A 21,983-nucleotide genomic window follows, 5' to 3' on the forward strand; every position below is an offset into this window, starting at 1 on the left:
CCACTTTCGCCAAAGCTGGCAGAAGGGAGATGGGTCTGTAGTTGGCATGTGATTCAGGGTTCAGGTTGGCTTTCTTCAGAAGAGGCATAATGAGGGCCTGCTTCCAAGATTGCGGGACTTCACCTGTGTTGAGCGAGAGGTTGAGAATAGGATTAATGAGATGGTTAAGAGTTGAGGCCATTTGCGCAAGAAATTTGGCAGGACATGGGTCGAGAGGAGAGCCAGATTTTAATTTGGAGAGGAGGTCTAGGGAGGACTGGAGGGACAGTGGAGGAAGGTTCCAGAGGGAGGGAGCTGTCAAGGTCTGGGGGGGAAATCGAGAGGCCATGTGAAGGGAGGGTTACTCGTATTAGAGGCCCTGAAGGAGGTCTGGATAGTCCTAATTTTGCTGGTAAAATAGTCAGCTAGTTCGGAGATCCAGGACTCTGAGTGGGGGGGGGAGAGAGATGAAATCCTTGCTATCCAGGCAGTAATGTTTTGTGAACGTGTGCAGGGATGCCCACATGGGTGCCTGGCAGATGTCAATCAACGGAACTCCATGTCCGAAAGCACTAGAGCTGCCATCACCCTGGTAGAGTGGGTGCACAGTCCTCCTGAAGGTTCCTTATTTGTCAAAGGATAGCAGTTTTGATGCATAGGACAACCCATCGAGAGATGGTACGTTTATGCACGGCCCCACCTTTCTTGGTGCCCACATAACCCATGAAGAGTTGACCATCCACCGGGAAATCTTTAGTGCTGTCAAGGACAGGTCACGTTCTGGGTCCAGACGGTGGAGTCTCTCCTCCACTTTGGAAGGAGGCGTGAAGAAGGTAAATACTTTGGGCAGGAAAGCAGGCCTATTGTGAAGGACGACTCTGTCCAGATGAACTGCAAGAAAAGGAGACTTGGATGAAAGACTGAAGCTCACTCACCCTGTGAGCAGATCTGATGGCAAGTAGGAAATCAGTCTTCAAGGTAAGAAGACGAAGAGGACAATTATGTAGTGGCTCGAAGGGAGCAGACATAAGGAAAGTAAGAACAAGATTCAAGTCCCATTGCCCTTAAGAAATCTATTTACAATCAGAGACTTGAAAAGAGAAGGCCAATCAGGAAGATGCAGAGATGGCCGAAAGGTGGCCTTTAAGAGTGCCCAGAGAAGAGCCCAGCTAGGCCAAAGATAGAATGAAGAGGAGAACCTCTGAAAGAGGAGCAGGAAAAGGATCCACAGCCTTTGCTGTGCACCATGCAACAAATTTGTTCCATCTACAGGCATATACCGTTTTAGTGGGGGGGACTCCTGGCTGCCAAGATGACATTACAGACTTCGGGAGGAAGGATGAAAAGGAGGAAGGTTGAAAACTGTCAACTGTCGCAGATCAATCACAACGCAAAGAAGTGGAGGCTGGACAGATTCGGGTGAAGGACCATCCCCTGCTGCTGCAACAGTAGATCCTCCCGAAGATGCAGTCTGATCGGAGGATCGATGGCCATGCTCAAGAGCTCAGGGTACCAGACTCTTCATGCCCAGTCTGGAGCCACAATAATGACTTGGGCCTGGCCGCGCTTGATCTTCTTCAGCACTCTGGGTAGAAATGATACGTGGAAAGGCGTACAGGAGGCCGCAATTGCACTGGCAAGCAAGAGACACCTTGGAAACTCCAATGCGCAGAACTGCCGACATTGCGCGTTCTCTTCGGCGACTAACAGATCTAACCAAGGTTCTCCACACTGCCAAAAGAGACCTTGCACCACCTCCGAGTGAAGACGCCATTTAACATCTTTCATGCACCAACAGAGGAGTTTCTACGCCCTGGTGTTCAGGGAACGTGCCAGGTGTTGACCCACCACAGATACGCCCTGATGTTCCAGCCATGTCCAAAGGCGAAGAGCTGACATAAGGTAAATGACCCCACCCGCCTTGTTTGTTGCAGTACCACAAGGGGGGTGGTGTTGTCTGTGAACACCTGCACTACTCTCCCTTTGACAGAAGGAAAGAATGCCTTCAGTGCAAGGCGATCGCCCAGAGCTCCAAAAGTTTGATGTGGAGACCGGACTCTGCCGGAGACAAGAGACCGCTGATCTCTGCCCTATCCAAAGAATGACACATCCGTCACTACTGTGAACTCTGTTTGGGGAAGGGAGAGGGAACTGCTGATGACCCAATCCTGGTTCGTGAGCCACCACTGCAATTGACGTGCAGTCCCCTCCGAGATCCTAACGACATCGGAAAGATTCCCCCGATGCTACACCCACTGGAACTTCAGGTCCCACTACAGAGTAGTCCGCATATGCCACCTGGCATGATCCACTACCAGGATGCAGGAGGCCATGAGGCCCTACAACCTCAGGGTCATTCTCCACAAAATCCGGGATCGAGGCTAGAACATTGGTATCCTAGCCCGAATATCCTAGAATCTCTGCTCGGAGAATAAGCCCGAAACTGCGTTGTATCCAGAAATGCTCAGATGAAAAGGAGCTCCTGAGAGGGAATCAGGTGTGACTAAGGCAAGTTGATAGTGAACCTCAGCTAGTGCAGGACGTCCGCCATAGTCTGGAGGTGGGACACGACAACCTGGGACGAGCTTGCCTTTAACAAGTCGAGATAGGGGAAGACTGGAAACCCAGATTAGTGCACATGAGCTGCGACCACTGCCATTACTTCAGTGAACACCAGAGAGGTACTGCTAAGGCCAAAAGGGAGAACGGTAAAATGAAAATGCTCGTGGCCTACCGTGAACCTTAGGTAACGCCTGTGGGCTGGCAGAACGGAGATGTGGAAATAGGCGTCCTGCAAGTCCAACGCTACCATCCAGTCTCTGGGATCGAGGGCAGACAGGACCTGAGCCAATGTGAACATTTTCAACTTCTCCTTCGGGAGGAAGCGGTTGTGGGCCCGAGGTATAAGATAAGACGCAGGCTTGTGTCCTTCTTTGGTACCAGAAAGGAGGGAGAGTAACAACCACAACCTACTTCTGGCACAGGGACCCTTTTGAGAGCCCCCTGGGCCAAGAGAGCTGCAAATTCCTGGCAGAGAATGTCTAAATGATCCTCCAACATGCAATGGAGTTCTGGTGGCATGGAGGGAGGGGTAGTCTAGAAGGGAAGGGAGTAGCCCCTTCGGATTATCTGCAAAACCCACTGGTCCGATGCTTTGTTTTGGAGGAGGTGGTGGCAAATCCTGCCGCCCACTGGCCTCTGGGGGCCCTGAAACGTCAGACTAGGAGGGTTTGGAGGCTGCTCCGGGGAGGGAGGCATGGGTAGACTAGACAGGCTCACCCGCTGGCCCCCAGACCCACGTCGCTAGATCTCACAGCTACGAAAGGGGCAAATTGCGGACTGCAGGGGTGAGAGGTTGCTGCGAGGCCCAAGGATCAGGTAGCAGCCCTAGAATCCTTGAAGCGCTCGAGAATGGAGTCTGCCTTGTCGCAGAACAGGGGGCGGACATCAAAGGGCATGTCCAAAAGGGTGGATTGAGCATCCCCAGAGAAACCAGACATCCTCAACCAGGCATAGCGTATCAAGGCAACCGACATAGAAACCGTTCAGCCCAGAGTCGGCGGTATCCAGCCCACACCGAATGATGAACTTAGCTGTGTCTCTACCCTCTGCCACTGCGATGGTGAGAACGGCCTGCACCTCCTCCGGGCACTGTGGCAGCACTTGTGCAACCATATCCCACACCGTATGGGTATAACAGCCCAAGAGGCATGCAGTGTTCACTGACAGCAGCACTAAGCTGGCAGAAGAAAACATCTTCCCAAGGTGGTCCAGGTTCTTGGGTTCCCTATCTGGGTGTGCAGTAGGGAAAGCACCCTTAGAAGATGAGGCTTGGACTACTACGCTCTTGGGGGTAGGGTGTTGGGAGTGGAAAAGTGGGTCGCCCGGGGCCAGGCGGTGGCGTCGGGCAATCATCCTGTCCACAGGAGCCCCTGTGCGGTGCTTGGACCAAGTGCCCAGAAGAAAGTCGGTGAGGGCTTCATTAAAAGGCAGCAGGGGCTCCGAAGAGGCCGTTGCCAGTTGAAGTACCTCTGTCAGGAGGTCAGTCCTGACTGTCACCGTAGGAATCTCCAAGCCCAAGGCCTCAGCCTCCCTACATAACTCCACTGTGTATGAAGGGCGATGGCTCCTCGATTGGTCCCGAGACCTTCAGCTCAACAGGGACATTGAATGACGCGGAGCAGACTGCTGGGCCTCCAAAAGCTTTCGGGACCGCTCCCGCAAAGACTTTGGATTCATGGCCCGGCAGTCGGAGCATGACTTCGGGTCATGGTTGCACTCCAGGCACTTGGTCTCAACCCAAGAGCCAACGTAAAATCTGCATTCTTAACCTCAGATGGGCATTACCAATTGTAGGAAAGTACTTTTTTGCATGGTTACTGCCTAACTTTTTTCCAGATACCTGATGCCAACTTGACGGAGTGTGCCGGGATCCTGCTAACCAGGCCCCAGCACCTGTGATCTTTCCCAAAACTGAACAATTATTTTAATAATTGGCACAACTCTGGGTCACAGGTAAGCCCCTTGTAAAAGGTACCCATGGAACGAAAGGCCTTGTAACCAGAGATGGCCTTTGAAGGCTGCAGCATGTTTTATGCCACCCTCAGAGACCCCTCACCTTAACACTCACACACAACCGCTGCAGGTCGCGTGTTTTGGTGCAGACAAAACTGAAGAGTTGACATGGCAAACACTCCTGTGTGCCATGCCCACCAACACTGCCTGTGGCATGGGTAAGTCACCCCTCTAGCAGGCCTTACAGCTCTAAGGCGGGGTGCACCCAAGCACCGGTGAGGCCAAAGCTGCATGCGCAATATACCCCAACAGCATCTGTGTCATTCACAGACCTTTGAAGTGTCGTGAAGCCATTTTGAGTATATGAGCTGGGAGTTTGTCATCACGAACTCCACAGCTCCATGATGGCTTTACTAAACACTGGGAAGTTTGGTACAAAACGTCAGCATAATAACCCACACTGATGCCAGTGTTGGGATTTTTATAAATTGCAATCAGAGAACATCTAAGAGATGCCCCCTAAAAACGACCAACTTCTAGTGTATTTGCTGGGTCCCCGCCAGCCAGCCACCACCTGACAGGTTTCTGACCTCATGGGGTGAGAGCCTTTGTGGTCTCTGAGATCAGGAACAAAACCTACTCTGGGAGGAGGTGCTTCACACCTCCCCGTGGCAGGAACAGAAACGCTTGGCGGTGAGCCCCCAGTAAGGAGAATAGGAGTGTCCACCTCAGCCAGGCACATCCTTAGGGTCGCCAGGAGCTGAGGGGAACACCTCTCTTAGACGCTTTGTTAATAAACAATTAAATAACTGACCTGTACACATGGGTACAGACATACATAGACACTGCAAAGGCCCATATAAATGACAACAGTTAGTCAAAATGTCCTGTCAGTTAATATTACTATATTAGCATGAGTATTCTGTTCAGGAAATCATGCATCACGTGGAGAGACAGGGTGGCAGTTCATCAAGCAATTTAATTTGCGCCACTCCTCCATAGTGTTCGAACCATTCCTTAGTGATTCACATTTATCTATCAACTTGCATTCTAGTCTTTGAAGGATATATGAAATGTCACCTTATTCATGCAAACTCAGATCACAAGGTAAACTGACACTATCCTGTCTGCCTGGGGGTTTTAATCCCATCATGGGCCACTTTAAATGTGGAAATTGTCGCTCATGCCAATGTATCACAAACAAAAAGACCTTCATACATGGACATATACAAACCACCTTACATCCCACAAACTGTGCATCAACAAATGCGATTTTCTGTATATGGTGTACTTGTGGTCTGACCTATATAGGACAAATGACATAACAAACAAAGGCCAGAACATCTCAACACAGAAGCAGGATTTAGTGTTCAATCCTGACAGCACCCATCTCAGTGGGCAGATTATCTTATCTCCGATCAAGAGATCCTTGTTCTAGGCCACAGCATATATGCCCTGTGATAGGCTACTGGCCGAATAAGTAAACCAACGATTGCCCCATTTCTTTTTTAGGTCTCGCCTGAGACAGCGCATGCGGTCTCTTCGATACATTTAGTAAGTGGCTTTTAAAAGTGCCACCAGAGGCTCTTGCTGGCCTCCAGCTTGCGAGCGTGTGCACGTGCACAGCTGCCATCTGTGTTTTTATTGCTCTAAAGAGGCCCCTCTGCTTGCACAACCCCCTCCCTTTTCCCCCTCCCTCCTGGTCAGCTTCATTTGTGTATGTTTTAGATCGCTGTGAATCATGCTCCTCTGCTCGCAGTCCCCCCACCCTTCTCCCCTTCTGGTTTCATCATTTTCCCAACAAATCCGGGTATGCGGCATGGGAGCTTCCGGGTGTTAAAGAAAGTTTTTTTTAATTTTTGTATTTGAATGTCTTATCATACTTTTCAATGTTATTTGCTGCGTGATTTACATGGAAATATGCCCTCTGCTCGACTTGTTATGACGTTGGAGCCACGTCAGATCCTGGGCTAGTCTTTCTCCGTAAATTTGCTGGCTCACCCACCTCCTCCACCCAATGCGCAACCTCTGTCATCACGCAAAAATGTGATATCAGTGCCTGTGTGTGCATGGACATCTTGGGTCTTGATTCAGGGGGTGAAAGCGTTCTCTAAAGGGCGGCAAGAGGGCTGCGTGATGTGCATCCCTGAAGAATGCGTTTCATATGCTGTGCGTTACAAGGGTCTCTTTCCCATTTTGTCACTAGGGACGGCATTGAAGTGGCTGCTATCGTTCAGCGCCATGAAAGGCACAGTGTTTCGTCTGCAGCCTGTGCATGCCCTGCACGTAAAGCTCCGAGCATTAGAATGGAGGTGTCCTTGCTCGCTCACCTCAGTCCGAGCGCGGCTGGGGGGGCAGGGTGAAGGCAGCGCCACAAGTACCCTCTGTCCTAGTCTGGCATCGCCAGTCACATCTCAAGGTGACTCGGCCTGGACCAATGACGCTGGGGGACACTGCACTGCAGGCGGGCCTGTGCTGTCTGCTACTGAGGGCACGCTGCAAAAGAAGCCTTCCATCCTGTGAGGCGCATTTTGGACCCGCCATGAGATACGAGGGCAGCCGGCACTTCACATTAACCTTCTGTTGGAGACATATTGAGCCAGCAGCTTCCTAAAAGGACAGACTGTAGCTATCCATAAACACTGCAGGGAAGCGAACAGACTGCAGCTCGGCCAACACTACCTGCGTAGTAGGACAGATTATGGTAAAGGGCATATGTGGGCACAGGTAAAAAAAAAATGGGAAAGTTCATACAGGCAAGAGTGGACACCATGCAGAATTTATGGCATTGTGTCATGGGCTTACCCTTCTGAAAACACTGGCTGCACTATACAGATGCAGGTGCTAACACTGCAATCTCATTTCAGTGTCAACACCACAGACCAAACTATCTAAACCTACCATGGAGGAGTGTCAAGATAACTCCTAAGCCTGTCTGTTCGCCAAACCAGGAACATCTGCCAAGCAACACGGACTGACAAGCATTGGCATAGCTAATAGGTCTCGCCTTTGGGACCTTATAAGTGCTTAGCCATGCAACAGCTGTTGTTGCCCAAAGGATATTGTGCTGCATAACTAAATACTTATAAGGTCCCAATAGCGAGACCTATTGGCTATGCCATTGCTGTTTTTTTCTTTCAACAGGGCTGTCTGAATCTTCTTCACCTAATCCCTTGACGGATGCCTCTATATTGAAATATACAATGGGTAAGAATGCCCTACAAGCCCCTCTCACAATTTACTTCGATCTACCGCGGTGGGCTTTATATTCATTAGGGACATTTCCCCTTTTCTCTGCAGGGCGGATTCTATAAACAAATAGCTTCTTCCAACTTGGTAACCTTACCTTAATATCAGGGCAGTTAATTCTGCATGTCAAGCACCACTGCAAGTAGTAAACAGCCCCTGGTACTATGGCTTATGAATTCATTTTGTGGATCATGTCCTTGGATTCATTAGCTATGCTTTCTTTTGTATCTATAGGGCCAACTTTATGAACATAATGCCTCATCCAACTAGGTATTACAATCATGTATCAGGATAGTTTCACTCTGCAGACAAAACATTTTTATTTGGTAGGCTGGCCCCAATGCTATGGCATTTAAACGTCTTACCACCTTTATCCAGAACCTAAAAGGCTTGCTATTTTTGCAGGCCACCGGCCATCATCCCCGTACACAGTCCATCCCAGTGGTCCTTTTATTCTTGGCCAAGACCAATTCTACAACCCAGTCAGTATGTACTCTTCTCAATTAAATTGTTCCCTTTGAGCCATCATTATATGTCCCAATTTGTAATTATACATGTTTCCTCGGTCCCACGGTACATTTCAGTCCTAATGAGACCCTAGTATCTTGGGAAAGGGCTAAAATGATGTCGAGAAACAAAAAGACAAACCTGACCCATTTGCAAATCACACACTGAGAATCTTCCGAGTGTTTCAGATTGTATGAAATGTAATCGGCTGTCTTTCTAAAAAAACACCCAGTATACCATTAAGGCTCAAACAATAGTTCAACTTTTCCTTCTTTTCACTTAGGGTATCCTTCAAAAATTCTTTATCACTCACTCAACCTTGTAATGTCATGACACACTGAGACACACACAATCTAGGCAAGACTTAATCTATCATGATCGAAATTTCTCTACATAGATTTGATACGCACAGAAAATTCTGCTTTATCCTATTGTGCCGATTAAAAATTAGTTTCATGTGAACACTTGTTAAATGTAAGCATAGCATAAAGCACAATTTGAACTTAACTTATATGTTTCATGTTCCAATGTATGCTTTACAGAAATTTTCAATGAAAGAATGTTAAGGCAAGGTACTTGTATTTTGCATCCAAGAACTGAAATATTCACAATAGGGACTGACAGGAACACCATTACTGTGATCATGACCAGTTTGAACAGAGCATCAAGACATGTTAAAATATCTAGAGTGAACAAATACCCATAGTGGAGAATCAGTCAAAATCTCATGAAGAATTACAGGAAGGAAATGTCAAAGACACCTCAACCAGGACAGAGTCAAGAATTTCAAGTATGGTGTACGGTAATCTTTTTAAAAGCAACAGTCTAGTCTATCAGATCAGCACGAGCTGTACTAGAGGACTCCATGCGCGCAGCACACTTCAACTGAAATCCCTGAGAAGGCAGTGTCTCGAATACGCGCCTACTCGCCGGTTGAATTTCTGTATAATTCCCTGATTTTTAGGAATGGGTATGTTCTGGGAGCCTTATTCCGCATGTTGTATCACCTCCTTTAATGTATGCACCTGGGGTATTCTTAATTTTTTCCTATTGATTCTATCCATGCGTTTCCCAACAGTCTGGGAGAAGAACGGAATAGAAAGGGAGAACAGATGAGTTGTGGACCTGGGATAAAGAACCTTCACGAAATCCGTAATTAAAGATTAACGTTTTAGATACTTCTTAATTTGAGAACAGTTTACTTCAGAGATTTCAGGACTATATGGTTAGCAGAAAGAACAGATGCAGAATTTGGTTACAGGCCTTAATTGAACTGTGCTTTAGGTAATGACAATCTATTCCAACAACTTCTTCCATTGAAATTTGAGTCTTAAGAAAAGTTACACTACAAGAGAGAGGAGCTAGAACCTTTGAAATGCTTAGCTATTGGAATAGTATATAAATTTGAGAATGCTAAAGAATGCATACTGAAAAAGGGCTAATAGTAAAAAGAAAATGTTTCTTAATAGAATGGCATTGTGCTTAATGGTAGGTGCAGAGTAGTACCCTTTTCCAATTCCATGAACGAGTTCTGAGAAGAGGAGTTCGACAAATTCAAAGATGTACCACATTCTAAGGCAGTCTCTCTATTTCTCATTACACAACCCCTCCCCTTGTTGGTTTATAGAGGCTGGATTCTTAAAGTTTGGGCATTTGATGTAGTGGAGAAGGATTAGAAAAACTCTTCTGCTCCTGTAGAAATCACTGGCATGAAGGTTAGTAAAAGGTAACAGTATTATGTACTACCAGGATTGGCAGATTGGCATGTCCTCACCATAATTCATAGGTGCTGGAAGAAAGGCATTAGACTTGACGAAAGGTTGTGCACTGGTCATTCAAGGTGTCATTGGAAACTGCCTTAAGTGACAAGTTTTCACAAAAGCTTGCAGATCATTTTTTTTTTATTATTATTATTTTTTTTTAGAGTTTAATATAGCGCGAACTAGACCTGAGACATGGGGTATCAGAGCCTAGCCCTATGGAGCAGGTAATTCTGTCATAGAAAACGTAAGAAGATAAGGACTAAGGCACATCTGCTGTGGCCTATGCTCTCTGCTTTCCACTGGACCTCTCATGACTATCTCTCATGCAGAGAATCCCTTATTTTTTCCCTCTGCTGTATCCTAAACTTCCCTTCGTGTAATTGCCTAAAGATTTTCGCTCCCTATGGGCCTGGTGCCATGACAGGCATGCCGTGCTCTACAGGAGCTGGAGCAGAGTGTGTAGCCATAGACTTATATTCTTGCAGCATAATATGCAGGTTCTGTAGGAAAGATGATGGTACAGTAACCATCTCTTGACCAGAGTATTGATGTGGTTGGGCAGCATGACATTCATAGCCCCCCTCTTGGTCATATCCTCCGTCCGAGTCCATTTCCTGGCATTTAACCATCAGTGGAGAGGGGCTGTTGGCATAGCCATATGAGTCCTGATCCTACTCTGTGGACTCATCCTCATCGAACAGTAGAGCTGGAGGAAGAGGGGTTACCCTCCTGGGAGATGTCATGTCCGGGGTAATCCTGGTCATTGAAATTGTGATCCTCTTTTCCGATGACAAAATAGTAGACGGTCCCGTCGACGATGGAATTGAGAATGCAGTTGTCGTCTGCTTCGTCGATAGAGTATGTGTCGTCGACACAAAAACACTCGACGATGAGATGGGCGTCGTCGATGCAGTCGACGATAAGACTGTCGACATCCCAGCCGTCGTCGTCCATGTTGCTGTCGTCGACAACACTATCGTCGTCGCCACCGTCTTCGACACTGTCATCGTCAACGCCGTTGTCACCCTTGTCGACGATGCCGTCTTCGACGCCTTCGTCGACGAGTCCCTCGTCGAGGCTGCTGTATCGGTCGTTGACGATCCAGTCGTCTACAATCCCGTTGACGGAACCAGTTTCAGCTTCCATTTCAATTTCTTTGTCGACGGAGGCTCCGTCAATGACGACTCCTTCGTCGACGACTTGGAACTTCTGTCAGAAGAATGGGAAGAGGGCTTCTTGAAGGCCGGATCAGTCTTCAACCCTTCAGAAGGCGTAGATGGTCCTACCTCTCCTTTTCACCTCGGTGAGGAGATTTGCCTGGACCCTGGCTCTCCTACTCATTGGGGGTCTTTTTTGAGGCCTTAGAAGGACGCTCCACAGAAGGAGAAGGGGAACCCCTACCCCTTCTCACTGACCTTCTTGAGGAAGATGCCGATGCCGAATCCTCACTGTCACTGGAGACAGTATCTTTCCTGGATTTCAACTTCTGGAGCCATGTCAGAAGCCTACCCTCACGGTCCCGGAGGGTCTTGGTTGAAAAGGTGCGACAGATCTTACAGTCCGCAGCCTTGTGATCAGGATAGAGGCAATATATGCAGTCTTTATGCTTATCCTCCATGAAAAACCTTTTCTTGCCACAGGTGGAACATGACTTGAAAAGGGCTTTCTTCTCCTTGTCAGGCATCCTGGAAGGATTAGCTAACAATCTGAAGTGAATCTGAAAAGAATCTGAAGAAAAAACCTTGAAGAAACTCCATGAAGAGTAAAAGTTGAGCAGAGCTCAAAGGAGACTCCCTAAGCACAACGTGCGGTAGAAAATCTGAGGCTCCTTCAGGAGGGTGCGAGGCTCTTCTGATTGGCTGATGCCAAAGTTTGGACTCTTTTACACAAAGAGAGTGATGGGCTACAAAAGGGAATGAGGCCTAGGCCTTTTTCTTTCTCTTTTGTACCTACTGCTATGTTATTTTTGTTACAGAGACTCAGATTCCGAGAACGGGGAATGATACAAAAGCATGGGAATCTATGAAAGTTCCAATACTGGGGCAACAAGGCTATCTGAGTGTCAAACCCCAGGGAAAAATGCATTTCCAGTAGTCACTGAAAAACAGTTACTGTATCCCAAAAAGAGGAACCACACAATGATGCACTTGTTACATAAAGATGGAACTTCACCATTCTCCACATCGTGGTAGATGTGGGGAGAAAGTACTAAGACAGACCATCACAGCATTCTAGAAGCAGATTTGCTGAAGGAACATTCTTTGCTGGTCTTGCACTTCCATAGCTATGTTTACCTAGTTGAAAAGAGGATTGGTAAAACTGTTCCTTGTTTCTCTGGACATCCTCATCTGTACAACAGCCACAAATTGACACACTAGTTTTTTTTTAAAAGAACTGTCAAAGGAAAGATGGCAATAAAAAACGATACTTTCAGTTTTTGTGGATATAGCCTTGCCCAGGAATGTCAACTGACAACCACTTTGTGTCAGACTTGCCCTAAGATCAGATAAGCCATATACGCAGAACCCCATTAACTTTTCTGATATTTTCATTCAATAAGAAGCGATTCAGATTCCATTATTTTGTCTTTCAGAAAAACCTTTTTGCCTTAGCGACTGAAATCAATTCTGCAGGAATGATAGGTAGCATTTGCTGCATGTACAATAACTAAACTAACCCTTTGCAGGCAAACATTTGTGATGACAAAAAATAGTGATCCACATTCTCCGACAGGGAGATTGGTAGTACCATGATCATTAGGAAAGTGATTTCCAACTTCTGAATTTATTTCCTGCACCTGACACAATCAGGGAGTCAGCAATACCCATCTATGATATAGGTTGTACTACGATCATAAGGGAAGTGATTTCCCACAGATGAGCGAGTCAGCCAGAAGATACTAGTTAGGAAAACAGAGGTCAGATTATCGATCTGTACATTTTATTTCAGTTTGTGTGGGAATCAGATCAGTAGAGGCATGAGTCGGAAACATGCTTTACCAGATCCAACTGATAAGTCTACATTCAATTGATTGTAAGATTCATTCCATCTCTATAAAATTAAAGTTTAAGATTGCTGCAGGTTTCTTAAGCTCCTGCAATCGCTACTGTCTTTTTCTCTTCGAGTCCTCGGGGGGTGCCATGGATTTAGTGGAGAGAAGGGAGATCATGGAAAGTCCTTGGCAATGCTAATTTTAGGGCCTCCAACACCTATTTGCAAAGAATGATCAGAGTGCATAAGTGAAATGAATGGACACTGTTAATCCATCCGTTGAACAGCCAAGCGGATGTCACAAGTGAGGGCTGGCTCAGGAGTTGCAAAGAGATGAGAGAAAAAACACTGGATTTGCTCAATCAATTTTTGACGAGGACACTGCATGTCTAAAGCATTCTGGTGAGACGGTTTGGCTGCTACTGCGATGTATGACAGAATGTAAGATCATAAATCATGCCCTGATCTGGTTCTGAACCACACAGTCTGCATACTGCATCCAGTTTACAGGCCCTATTAACCATACACATTAATGTTTAATAAGAGCCCCTAATCGCCGGAGGGAGGGTGGCTAATTGCATTCATTTTATAGTTTTTGATGTAAAAGACATGATGGATTGCAATGCGTTAATTATATTTACATGATTGGCAGTTGTCTCTGGGGAACAGAGCTCTGCGATTTCTATGTGATCTAGCAATAAAATCTGATTAAAAAAAAATAGGAGCCAGTAAGTAATGCAATATTTCTTTCTAGAATCCTGGAGCACTGGACAAATAATGGGTGAAGAACTACGATGGTAGACAAGCAGAAGCAAAAGGAAGAGTTCTCTAAGACCCACCAGTGTTGGCAAACAAAGGGAAGAAAGTAAAACAAAAGCCCGAAATGCCGCCCACCCCTGCAGCACACTCGCCACACCCTAAACTCCCTAAATGAGGATAAGATAATGGATATGGGGAACATTCTCTGCTCAGTATAAGCACTGCACACATATTTGTAAGCTAAATCTCAAAGTATTGAAACAGTGAAAGCAGTAGGGGAGATGATGGAGGTTCTCACAAATAGGGTAAGGTGTATGGAAAAGGAGTCCATGACAACTGATAAAAAGATGCAAGAGAAACACAAAAGGAAGGAACAAACATAGAAGTCAGGAGCTGTGCAGTGGCCAGCAAAGCAAAGCTGGATGTGAGGGCATAAAAGAAATACTATTTTTTCACATACCAGAGACCTGACAAGCTGTCTCAGAATAAAAGCCCTGCTAGAAAGGACAGCAACTGGAAAGAAAAGACGAAAAGGGTGGAAGGCTTCATTCAGACATTCCCATTCAGTCTTCAATGTCTTGACGTTGGCTAAAGGTAGGAGCAAACTTGTTCCCTGTGGAAGCACCAGAACAAGCCAGCAGATAAATCTTCGATGTCTAAGGATTCCTCCCTCCTTTGCCTAGTTACCAGTAGTGAAAAGACCTCACTGAATCATGATCCCAGCAAAAAACATGTTACATTCCTCACTGCAGCCAATTGTTGTTCTTACTCAAGTACCAAACCCTGTATTAGTATCTAGGCAGAAATGTATGTCTCCAATAAGGGAAGGATCTTCATAGGCCATGATAATAAAAAGACAGTCTTATTCGTTTTTGGAATCACGAAAGGAGCTCTAAGAAACATCTGACTGCAGACAGCATTAGCTTAAGAAAGACTTAATTCAAGACGGTTTAAGAGCAATTCAAACTTAACTATATGGGGATATATAAAAGTGATGAGTTTGTCAGAGTATCTAAGCTACAAAAGTGTGGTCAAGGGGATCTATACAATTTAGACAGCTTGTTTCTGTACTTTATGATTTACCTGATTTTAGTCATTTTAGCAGCAACCCAACATCTTCTGGCTTGGAGTCATTTTTCATGCTATATTAAACTTTTTCTACGACTCCCTCTTTGCATCGCTCACCTACTATCTTGTGACCTTTCTTAATTTGTTTACCCTTTTTTCTTCGTAGGGCTCCCTTCACTAGCCCATACACATTGGTTGGCTCTTTTTTGTGAAGCGTGTGCGGAGTAAAAAAATATTTTAAAAAGTCAGAAGTGTCAGGGAGAAGTCCTTAACAAGAAAAAAACCCAGTCTCTCAAAAGAGAAAAAAATATATTTGAAATGCAATATAGTTGAAAGATGCTCTCTTACAGCATGAAAGCGAAAACCATACAAGTATATCAAACGCTTTGGGTGAAGACATTCTGAGACAGATCAGTCATGACAGGGTTAGCCTGAAAGGACAAGACCTCAAAATATGAGGGGAAAAAAGCACTCAAGTTATGTAACAAATTGTGTATTAGCATTCAAACATCTTACAAAGTCTAAGATCTAAAATAAAATATGTTCTTAAATGGTATCCAGCTGGCTGGATAGCAAGAGGTGTTATCAACACCTTTAATACCCAACAAGACACTGAATGTTGAAAGGCTTAGTATATGGGGTATGTTAACTGCAGGTTGCGTTAGAGCATGGATGACTTTCTAGATCAAAGTGGCAAAGCAGTGGAGACTTTATTAAGAACTTTAGAAATGTGCAGTATATTAATTCATGGTGAAGGAAAACGTACGTTATATCAATTTTCTGATGTTTTTTTTAGTTGAAATGGAGGCATTTAGTTTAACATCTTTGAAAAAATAAATAAAATATCATTGCAAGCTCTCTACTTAAGATGGAAACCATAAAGGCAACTCACTGATGAAAAAAATGCTTGGATTCAGAAAAATAATTCAAACCGTAAAAAGTGAAAACATCTCCCTACATCTTTAATGAAAAGGCACCCAAATGCTACCCACAACACCTGGTGGAAAGGCTGAGAAACCTACATTGTGATGGAAGGCACAGAAGCAGAGGTTCCTCCACTGTGACCCATGCTCTCCCTAATCTTAACAGAACATAAATGGTCTCAGGGTTTACTTTTGCCAGTCTCAGCCTGCCAACAAATATTTTTAAGTTTTAGTTTCACCTCAGATACTAAGGACTACATGCACATTTTTAATGGTATTCGGAAACCTACATTGCCCTTGTAACACGGCTTAAATGTAAAAAACTGTACTCTGGATTTCTTTCCTTTTTTAAATCATTCCCCGGACAAAAAGCCTAAGGATGTGAACATAAGAAGATTTGATGCTGGCCAGTTCCCTACTCATATTTGCCTACATAAAGCATGAATATCATTTTAATTGTTAAAAGTCACAACCATTGTATGTGTATGATGCAGGGTAGGGTCTCTCTACTCCCAACAATGGAACTGGTGAGAGTACTTAACACATCCATCCTTCCTGTCATACAATGGAGCAGAGATGCTAAAGCCTCGAAATTTCCAATGGATATCCTCTGTCCTAGACTGAGTTACCAACCATAATGCAGAGTTCAAGTGAGATGAGCAGCAAGTTATTTTCTGTTCTTATTTTTTATGTTAACCCTGATAAAATCTAGGTGGCTTTCACATGTTTTACCTGCAAACAGCTCTCCATTATAAAAATGATTTTAAAAAAAACACAGACGTCAATGTCATAGTTTTAAGTCTCACTATCTTATTTCCAGCACTGCATTTGGCTAGTAACACTGACAGACCCGGATGTCGCCTCAACACAGGAGGAGCTAGAGAGGGCAAGAGAATGTTGTTCTCACTACTCACCACAACTTTCTTTCCCTCATGTTCTTGGTCCAACTCTTCCCCATCTTCTTCCTCTTCCTCCTCTTCTTGCTCCTGGTGGAGATACATAACATTGCGGACTCCTCTGACTTTAGGCTTTATGTCCATTGTGTCACAGCTGTCATCACTGTCCCCTTTTGAAAGATAAGTACACAAAATGTGTGCTCTTGCCAAAGAAAGCCCTATATAGATAATGTTGATGCTTTACATGCACCGAAAAATTATAGAGTGCTCCAGTCAGTGTGAAGTCAAAGAAAGCAACCTACATATCTAAGGGATGATAGGGAGGCAAAAGTAAAAGAAGAATATCAGCGACAACAGTGAGGGTATATTCTATTAATCTCACTATCTTGATCTTATTGCTACTGTTCTTTCACTCATCAGCAGAAACACAGATTCATAAGCTTTGAATATTTCTGCATCACGCTGGGTATTTTCATTATATAACACTTTTTTTTTTTAAATGGTCTGAGAATATCCAAAACTTCACCCATTCACAAGTTTGTTTTTCTTTGCTGATCAATGGATGAGATTAAAGCTCAGCCTCTGGGGCCATGAGACAATCTGGTATCATAGAGAGTACTATGTAAATCAGCTACACATCTATTTTAACACAAACAAGTTACTTGCCTTCGGTAACACTCTGGTGAATACTCTTAACACAGATTCCTTTCTCTTGAGAATACCACCAGGACTCAGATTTTTATCAGCAATTTCCTCACACATCGGAGAGTGATATCATGCAGCTATGTGTCGGATCCGTCCCACATAGTACTGGAAGTGACATGGAGGCTTTACTATCAGCCACCTCTGCATATTGTTAGTTTCTTTCTGATGTGTGTGTCCACGCTATTGGACACAGAGCACTTAGTAATTCGATTGTGCAAGTAGGCAGATCTCAATCAGTAATCTTTTTAGTATGTATCAAAGAAGTAAAATCCACATAATGGGGAGGAGGTGGGTTGCTGAGGTATGCGTTTGGATACGAGTATTCACCAGAAACAGCATTACAGAATGTTAGGAACTTGTTCTTCTGATGATTACTTCTAACAGCAAATTGCTCACCTAGTGAATAGAAACCAAAGCAGTACCTCCCCAGGTGGTGGGTGTGTGAAATGGTTCGGACAGGAAATCCGGCGTGACTGAATGGGCAAAGTGCCCCTCCTGCCAGACCAGACTATACAGGCAGCATGCGTTAAATGAAAGTGTGAACCAACGCCAACTTGGAAGACTTGACTCGCCTTGATAGAATCCAGAGGCTGGACACTTTTTCTCCCCCGCGATTAAGGCACAAGTTGTCCCCCTTGTTTCAAAAATTGAAGTTGTCACATTATCGAGGCCCGATCCCATCCCCACAGTACGATTAATGTACATATCTACAGCGAGGTATTATCCCGCTCTCTTTTATGAAGAGCCTACTTGGCCCACCTAGTTTCTCCTTGATTCAGCGCCACATGTGTGGCGGCTTACTGATGCCCCTCGAAACCCCCCCCTACACATCCCAGTCCTGAGGAAGACCCCACAGTAAGGTGGAGCTCAACCTACACACATTGGGGGTCGAAAAGTCGACTTTCTGCTTCAATACCTATCCATGAACAACAGATTATTATAACTGTGTTTCAATATATGGGCTAGGTTCATAAATGATGAACATGTGGCTTAATAACATGCACTTGTGATGTCAACTTTGCATTTTGTGACCACACAGAACCTTTGAAACTTTTCACTCAACCCCAATCCTCACAAAATCATGTATCTACCTCACCCCCTTTCCGGGCACATTGTTCATATTGTATGAAGATTTTTGTCATACATATGTTGTAATGAGTATGTGATTAAATAACATCTCTCACTTACCAGTTGTAAAATTGTTTTCAGTCAATAAGAAGCATAAAAAACGATCTGTTCTTCAAGAATTGTACATACTGGGACCATTTTCCCTGTAACACTTGGAAGCCTGGCGGATATCCAAAATGAGCACTTAGAATGCCAACGCACTGGTAGAAGCTTTGGCACTGGTAGAATAAGCCCACTGACTTTTCAGAGGAATGTCAGTTGGATGACAGACTGCCTAATGTGCAAAAGTGTTCCAACATTAGGGAGGAGCGCCACCTTGATCATTAGCACTAACCTGTTTAGAAATAAGGAGGTGTATGGTTGATGAACAAAGTGCTTGCAGCTTGCACACACAACCAGCAGACAAGATCAAAATGACAAACACTGTTTTTAATGAGAGCAACCATTGAGAACACCTGTGCATTGGTCAAGTAGAGTGTACATCAAGAATGTGAGAATCATACTGAGATCCCACTGGGGCAATAAAGGGTTTTGGCGGGTACAAATGGGTCATCCCTTTAGAAGAAAAGCATCACAACAGGTGATTAAAACAGAGATGACTGATCAGGAAATCGTAGAATGAGAACATCTGACAATTGAGACTTTAACTGTTGGATATGCCAGGAAGACCACCAATCAACAACCATATCCAACATCCTGCACAGATGGTCTTGGTAGAGAGACGGTTGTCTGCCAAAATCACATTTACCACTTTTAGGGGGATACCGCAGGCCATCAACTATCAATATTCAATTTCCAAGCATGGAGGTTAAAGTTGTGCAGTCTTGAATGCAGGACCCTGACCTGGGGCTGTGATAGTAGGTTTCCCGAAGAGGGAGCAAAATCAGAAGACCTAGGCAGACGTTCTGGCTAGCACATTCTCCTGGCTAAGCCCAGAGCCACTAGGATATCTTGGGGTTGGTCATTTCTGATCTTCAGAATGTTGGGCAGGTAGGGTAGAAACAGAAAGGTGTTGATCAGCCCTGAGCTCCAGTTCAACCGAAAGGCCTCTCTGAGGCAGAATTCCCCATCGCACAAAAGCTTTGTTACTGCATGATCTCTGTGGTGACGAAAAGATCGAGACAAAGTTCTCCTTTTCGCTGTTTTATTGAAAGACAAACTGTGCCACCTCTGAGTTCAGTTACCATTCGGGATCCGCTAGGAAATGATGGCAAAATTCACTTGACCTGGCGACTAAATATTGGGTCAGGCAGTTTACAGCCTGGGAGATGCTCCGAAGACTCAGGCAGCTCCAGAGGTGTAGACCACAGCTTTCCAAACTTTTCATGTTGGTGACACACTTTTTGGAGATGCATCATTTTGGGACACAGTAAGGCAGCGTAGACAGTGTGGTTTGTGGCCGAGGGCCGCACCGGTGGGGGCAGGGTCAGTGGGGAAGGGGCAGGGCTAGAACATAAACTGTAACCATGAGGTTAAACACAGGCCCCTGCAGAAGATGCCTTCCTCCACTGAGCCACCAGACCAGGCATACACACATCTTTCTTTCTTTCTCTCTCTCTCTCTCTCCCTCTCCCTCTTTATCTCTGTCTCCCCCTCTCTCTCTATCTCTCCCTCCCTCTCTCCATCTCCCTATCTCTCCCTCTCTCTCTCTCTCTCTCTCCCTCCCTCTCTCTCCCTCCCTCTCTCTCTGTAGGAGAGTAGGGTCTGCTATCCTATGGTAACCCCAATTTTTGCTTTTTGCTTCACTGGTTTTCGACTTACTGAGGCTGTGGGCCTGCTAATCAGACCCCCAGCCTGCTGTTCCCTCTCTAAATTCATAATACATGTGCTGTAGGTACATACCACAATTGGAAATGGACTCCTTGTCAGCCCCTGTACCATGCACTATAGGTGCTCAGGGCATAGGTGCCACCAAGGCCTACCAGGGGCTGAAGCATAGCTTTTGCCACCCCTGGCTGGTTCTTAAATTGACACAACTGGCTGATCACTCAGCTGGGGCAAGTGGGTGTAATCACCCCTTGCTTAGATATAGTATACCTATATCTAAACCTATATCTGGACACATATAAACCAGGCCTTATCAATCCTGGAGGCAGAGTGCGTGGTTTAATGTGAGATGGAGCTCTGGCATGAGCTGAGCCTGTCTGCAGCTGTCGGGAACAACTCCCTAAGCTGATCCGGGATAATGCCATACCATATACTATTAAGTGCCTTATAATCTTCGCGGTTATATAGCAACTTTGGTTTGGCTTTATCAAAACATGTCGTGTAAGGTGCCATACGAATTGGAATACTACCCCCTCGCCAGTTCTGGCGACGGGGGTAGCATTCCAACCTTCTAGAGGGAGAAGACATGTTACTTTACTGAAACGCGGTTGATTTTAAAAGAGCCTCAGATCCACAAAATGGATGACTGCCACAGACCCGGGTCTGGCCTCCTGCTGCTGACCGAAACCTAGCAGATGGTGGCCTGGACAAAGGGTTTCCTGTCGCAGGGCGGTGTTACACCACCCCAGACAGGAGATAGTGGATTGTAGCAGGGAGGTTTCAAAGAAGCCAGACACTGCCTGGGGATCACAAGGCTGCCCCTTACATAATCCGGCCAAACAGGTTCTGGGGCACCAGCCCCAGTCCCAGCGCGGCCTGGATCAAAGGAAAGGGGTGTATCCACCCCCTTCCTGGGTCCCACCCATAGGAGGGGACGTAGCAGGTAATCCAGCCCACCAGATTCGAATAAGAGTGGGAGCAGTGCCAATGCAACTCAGATTATCCTGAAGAAACATAAGAAACGAAACTCTGGACCCTTCGACATCCTACTCAACGTAGAAGACTGAAGAATCTCCCTTGTGGTCAAGGAGTGACCACCCTGTGCAAACAGGCACCATTCAGCACCCTTGCTTTGTTGCAGTTCCCGCCGGAACTCGAGCGACAGAGATCGACGAGATCAAGCTTGCCTGCCTTCCTCCAGCCCGATCCACAGTCCCTACAGAGCGGAGACCCGTGGAGGCGACCGGAAGCGGGGGGCACGCCATCTTGAAAAGGCCACGAGACGCTGACTGCGCAGCCCACGAGTGACCCTCGAAGCTGTGCACCGGGGTTTGAGAAGCCCCAACCCTGAGCTACTCTTGCATCGAAGCTACCCCCTCCACATTCGACGAGTGCTGCGTGGGGCCCTTCTGCTTGTGTTGGCTCGACGCGTTGGCCAGGTCACTTGCCAGCTGGCTTGTGGCCCCTGTGCCGACGAAAACCTTAAACCGACTTGCTTCTCTGGTTGCTCCAGATTTGCACCAGCTCCTGTGAAAAGGAGCTCCCGCTCTGACCCTCCTGGTCTGAGTGAGAAGCAATCTCCCGGTTCCACGTGGATTGCTTTTGCCAAGTGCTGTTTGCTCCAATCTTGAAGCTGACGGCGAGAGCCTGCGTGGGACAGATCGTGACCTGCTCCTGGACGTCGCAGATGCCCCAGAGCCCACGTGACAGCGGAGAGAAGCTCCTCGACAACC

The 21,983-nt window shown here is 45.9% G+C and overlaps 1 protein-coding gene across 2 annotated transcripts in view; it reads right to left on the reverse strand.

Moving 5' to 3' along the window:
- SPRYD3 (SPRY domain containing 3) overlaps nucleotides 1-21,983 on the reverse strand; it is a 431,115-nt gene that overhangs the window by 11,845 nt on the left and 397,287 nt on the right. For both annotated transcript variants that reach the window (XM_086964574.1, XM_086964581.1), the window contains exon 10: nucleotides 16,669-16,820. In XM_086964574.1, the coding sequence (XP_086820700.1) occupies nucleotides 16,669-16,820 (152 nt within the window). The remainder of the gene's footprint in view (nucleotides 1-16,668; nucleotides 16,821-21,983) is intronic.

This window comes from Lissotriton vulgaris, chromosome 1_1 (assembly GCF_964263255.1).
Source record: "Lissotriton vulgaris chromosome 1_1, aLisVul1.2, whole genome shotgun sequence".
NCBI classification, from domain to species: Eukaryota; Metazoa; Chordata; class Amphibia; order Caudata; family Salamandridae; genus Lissotriton; species Lissotriton vulgaris.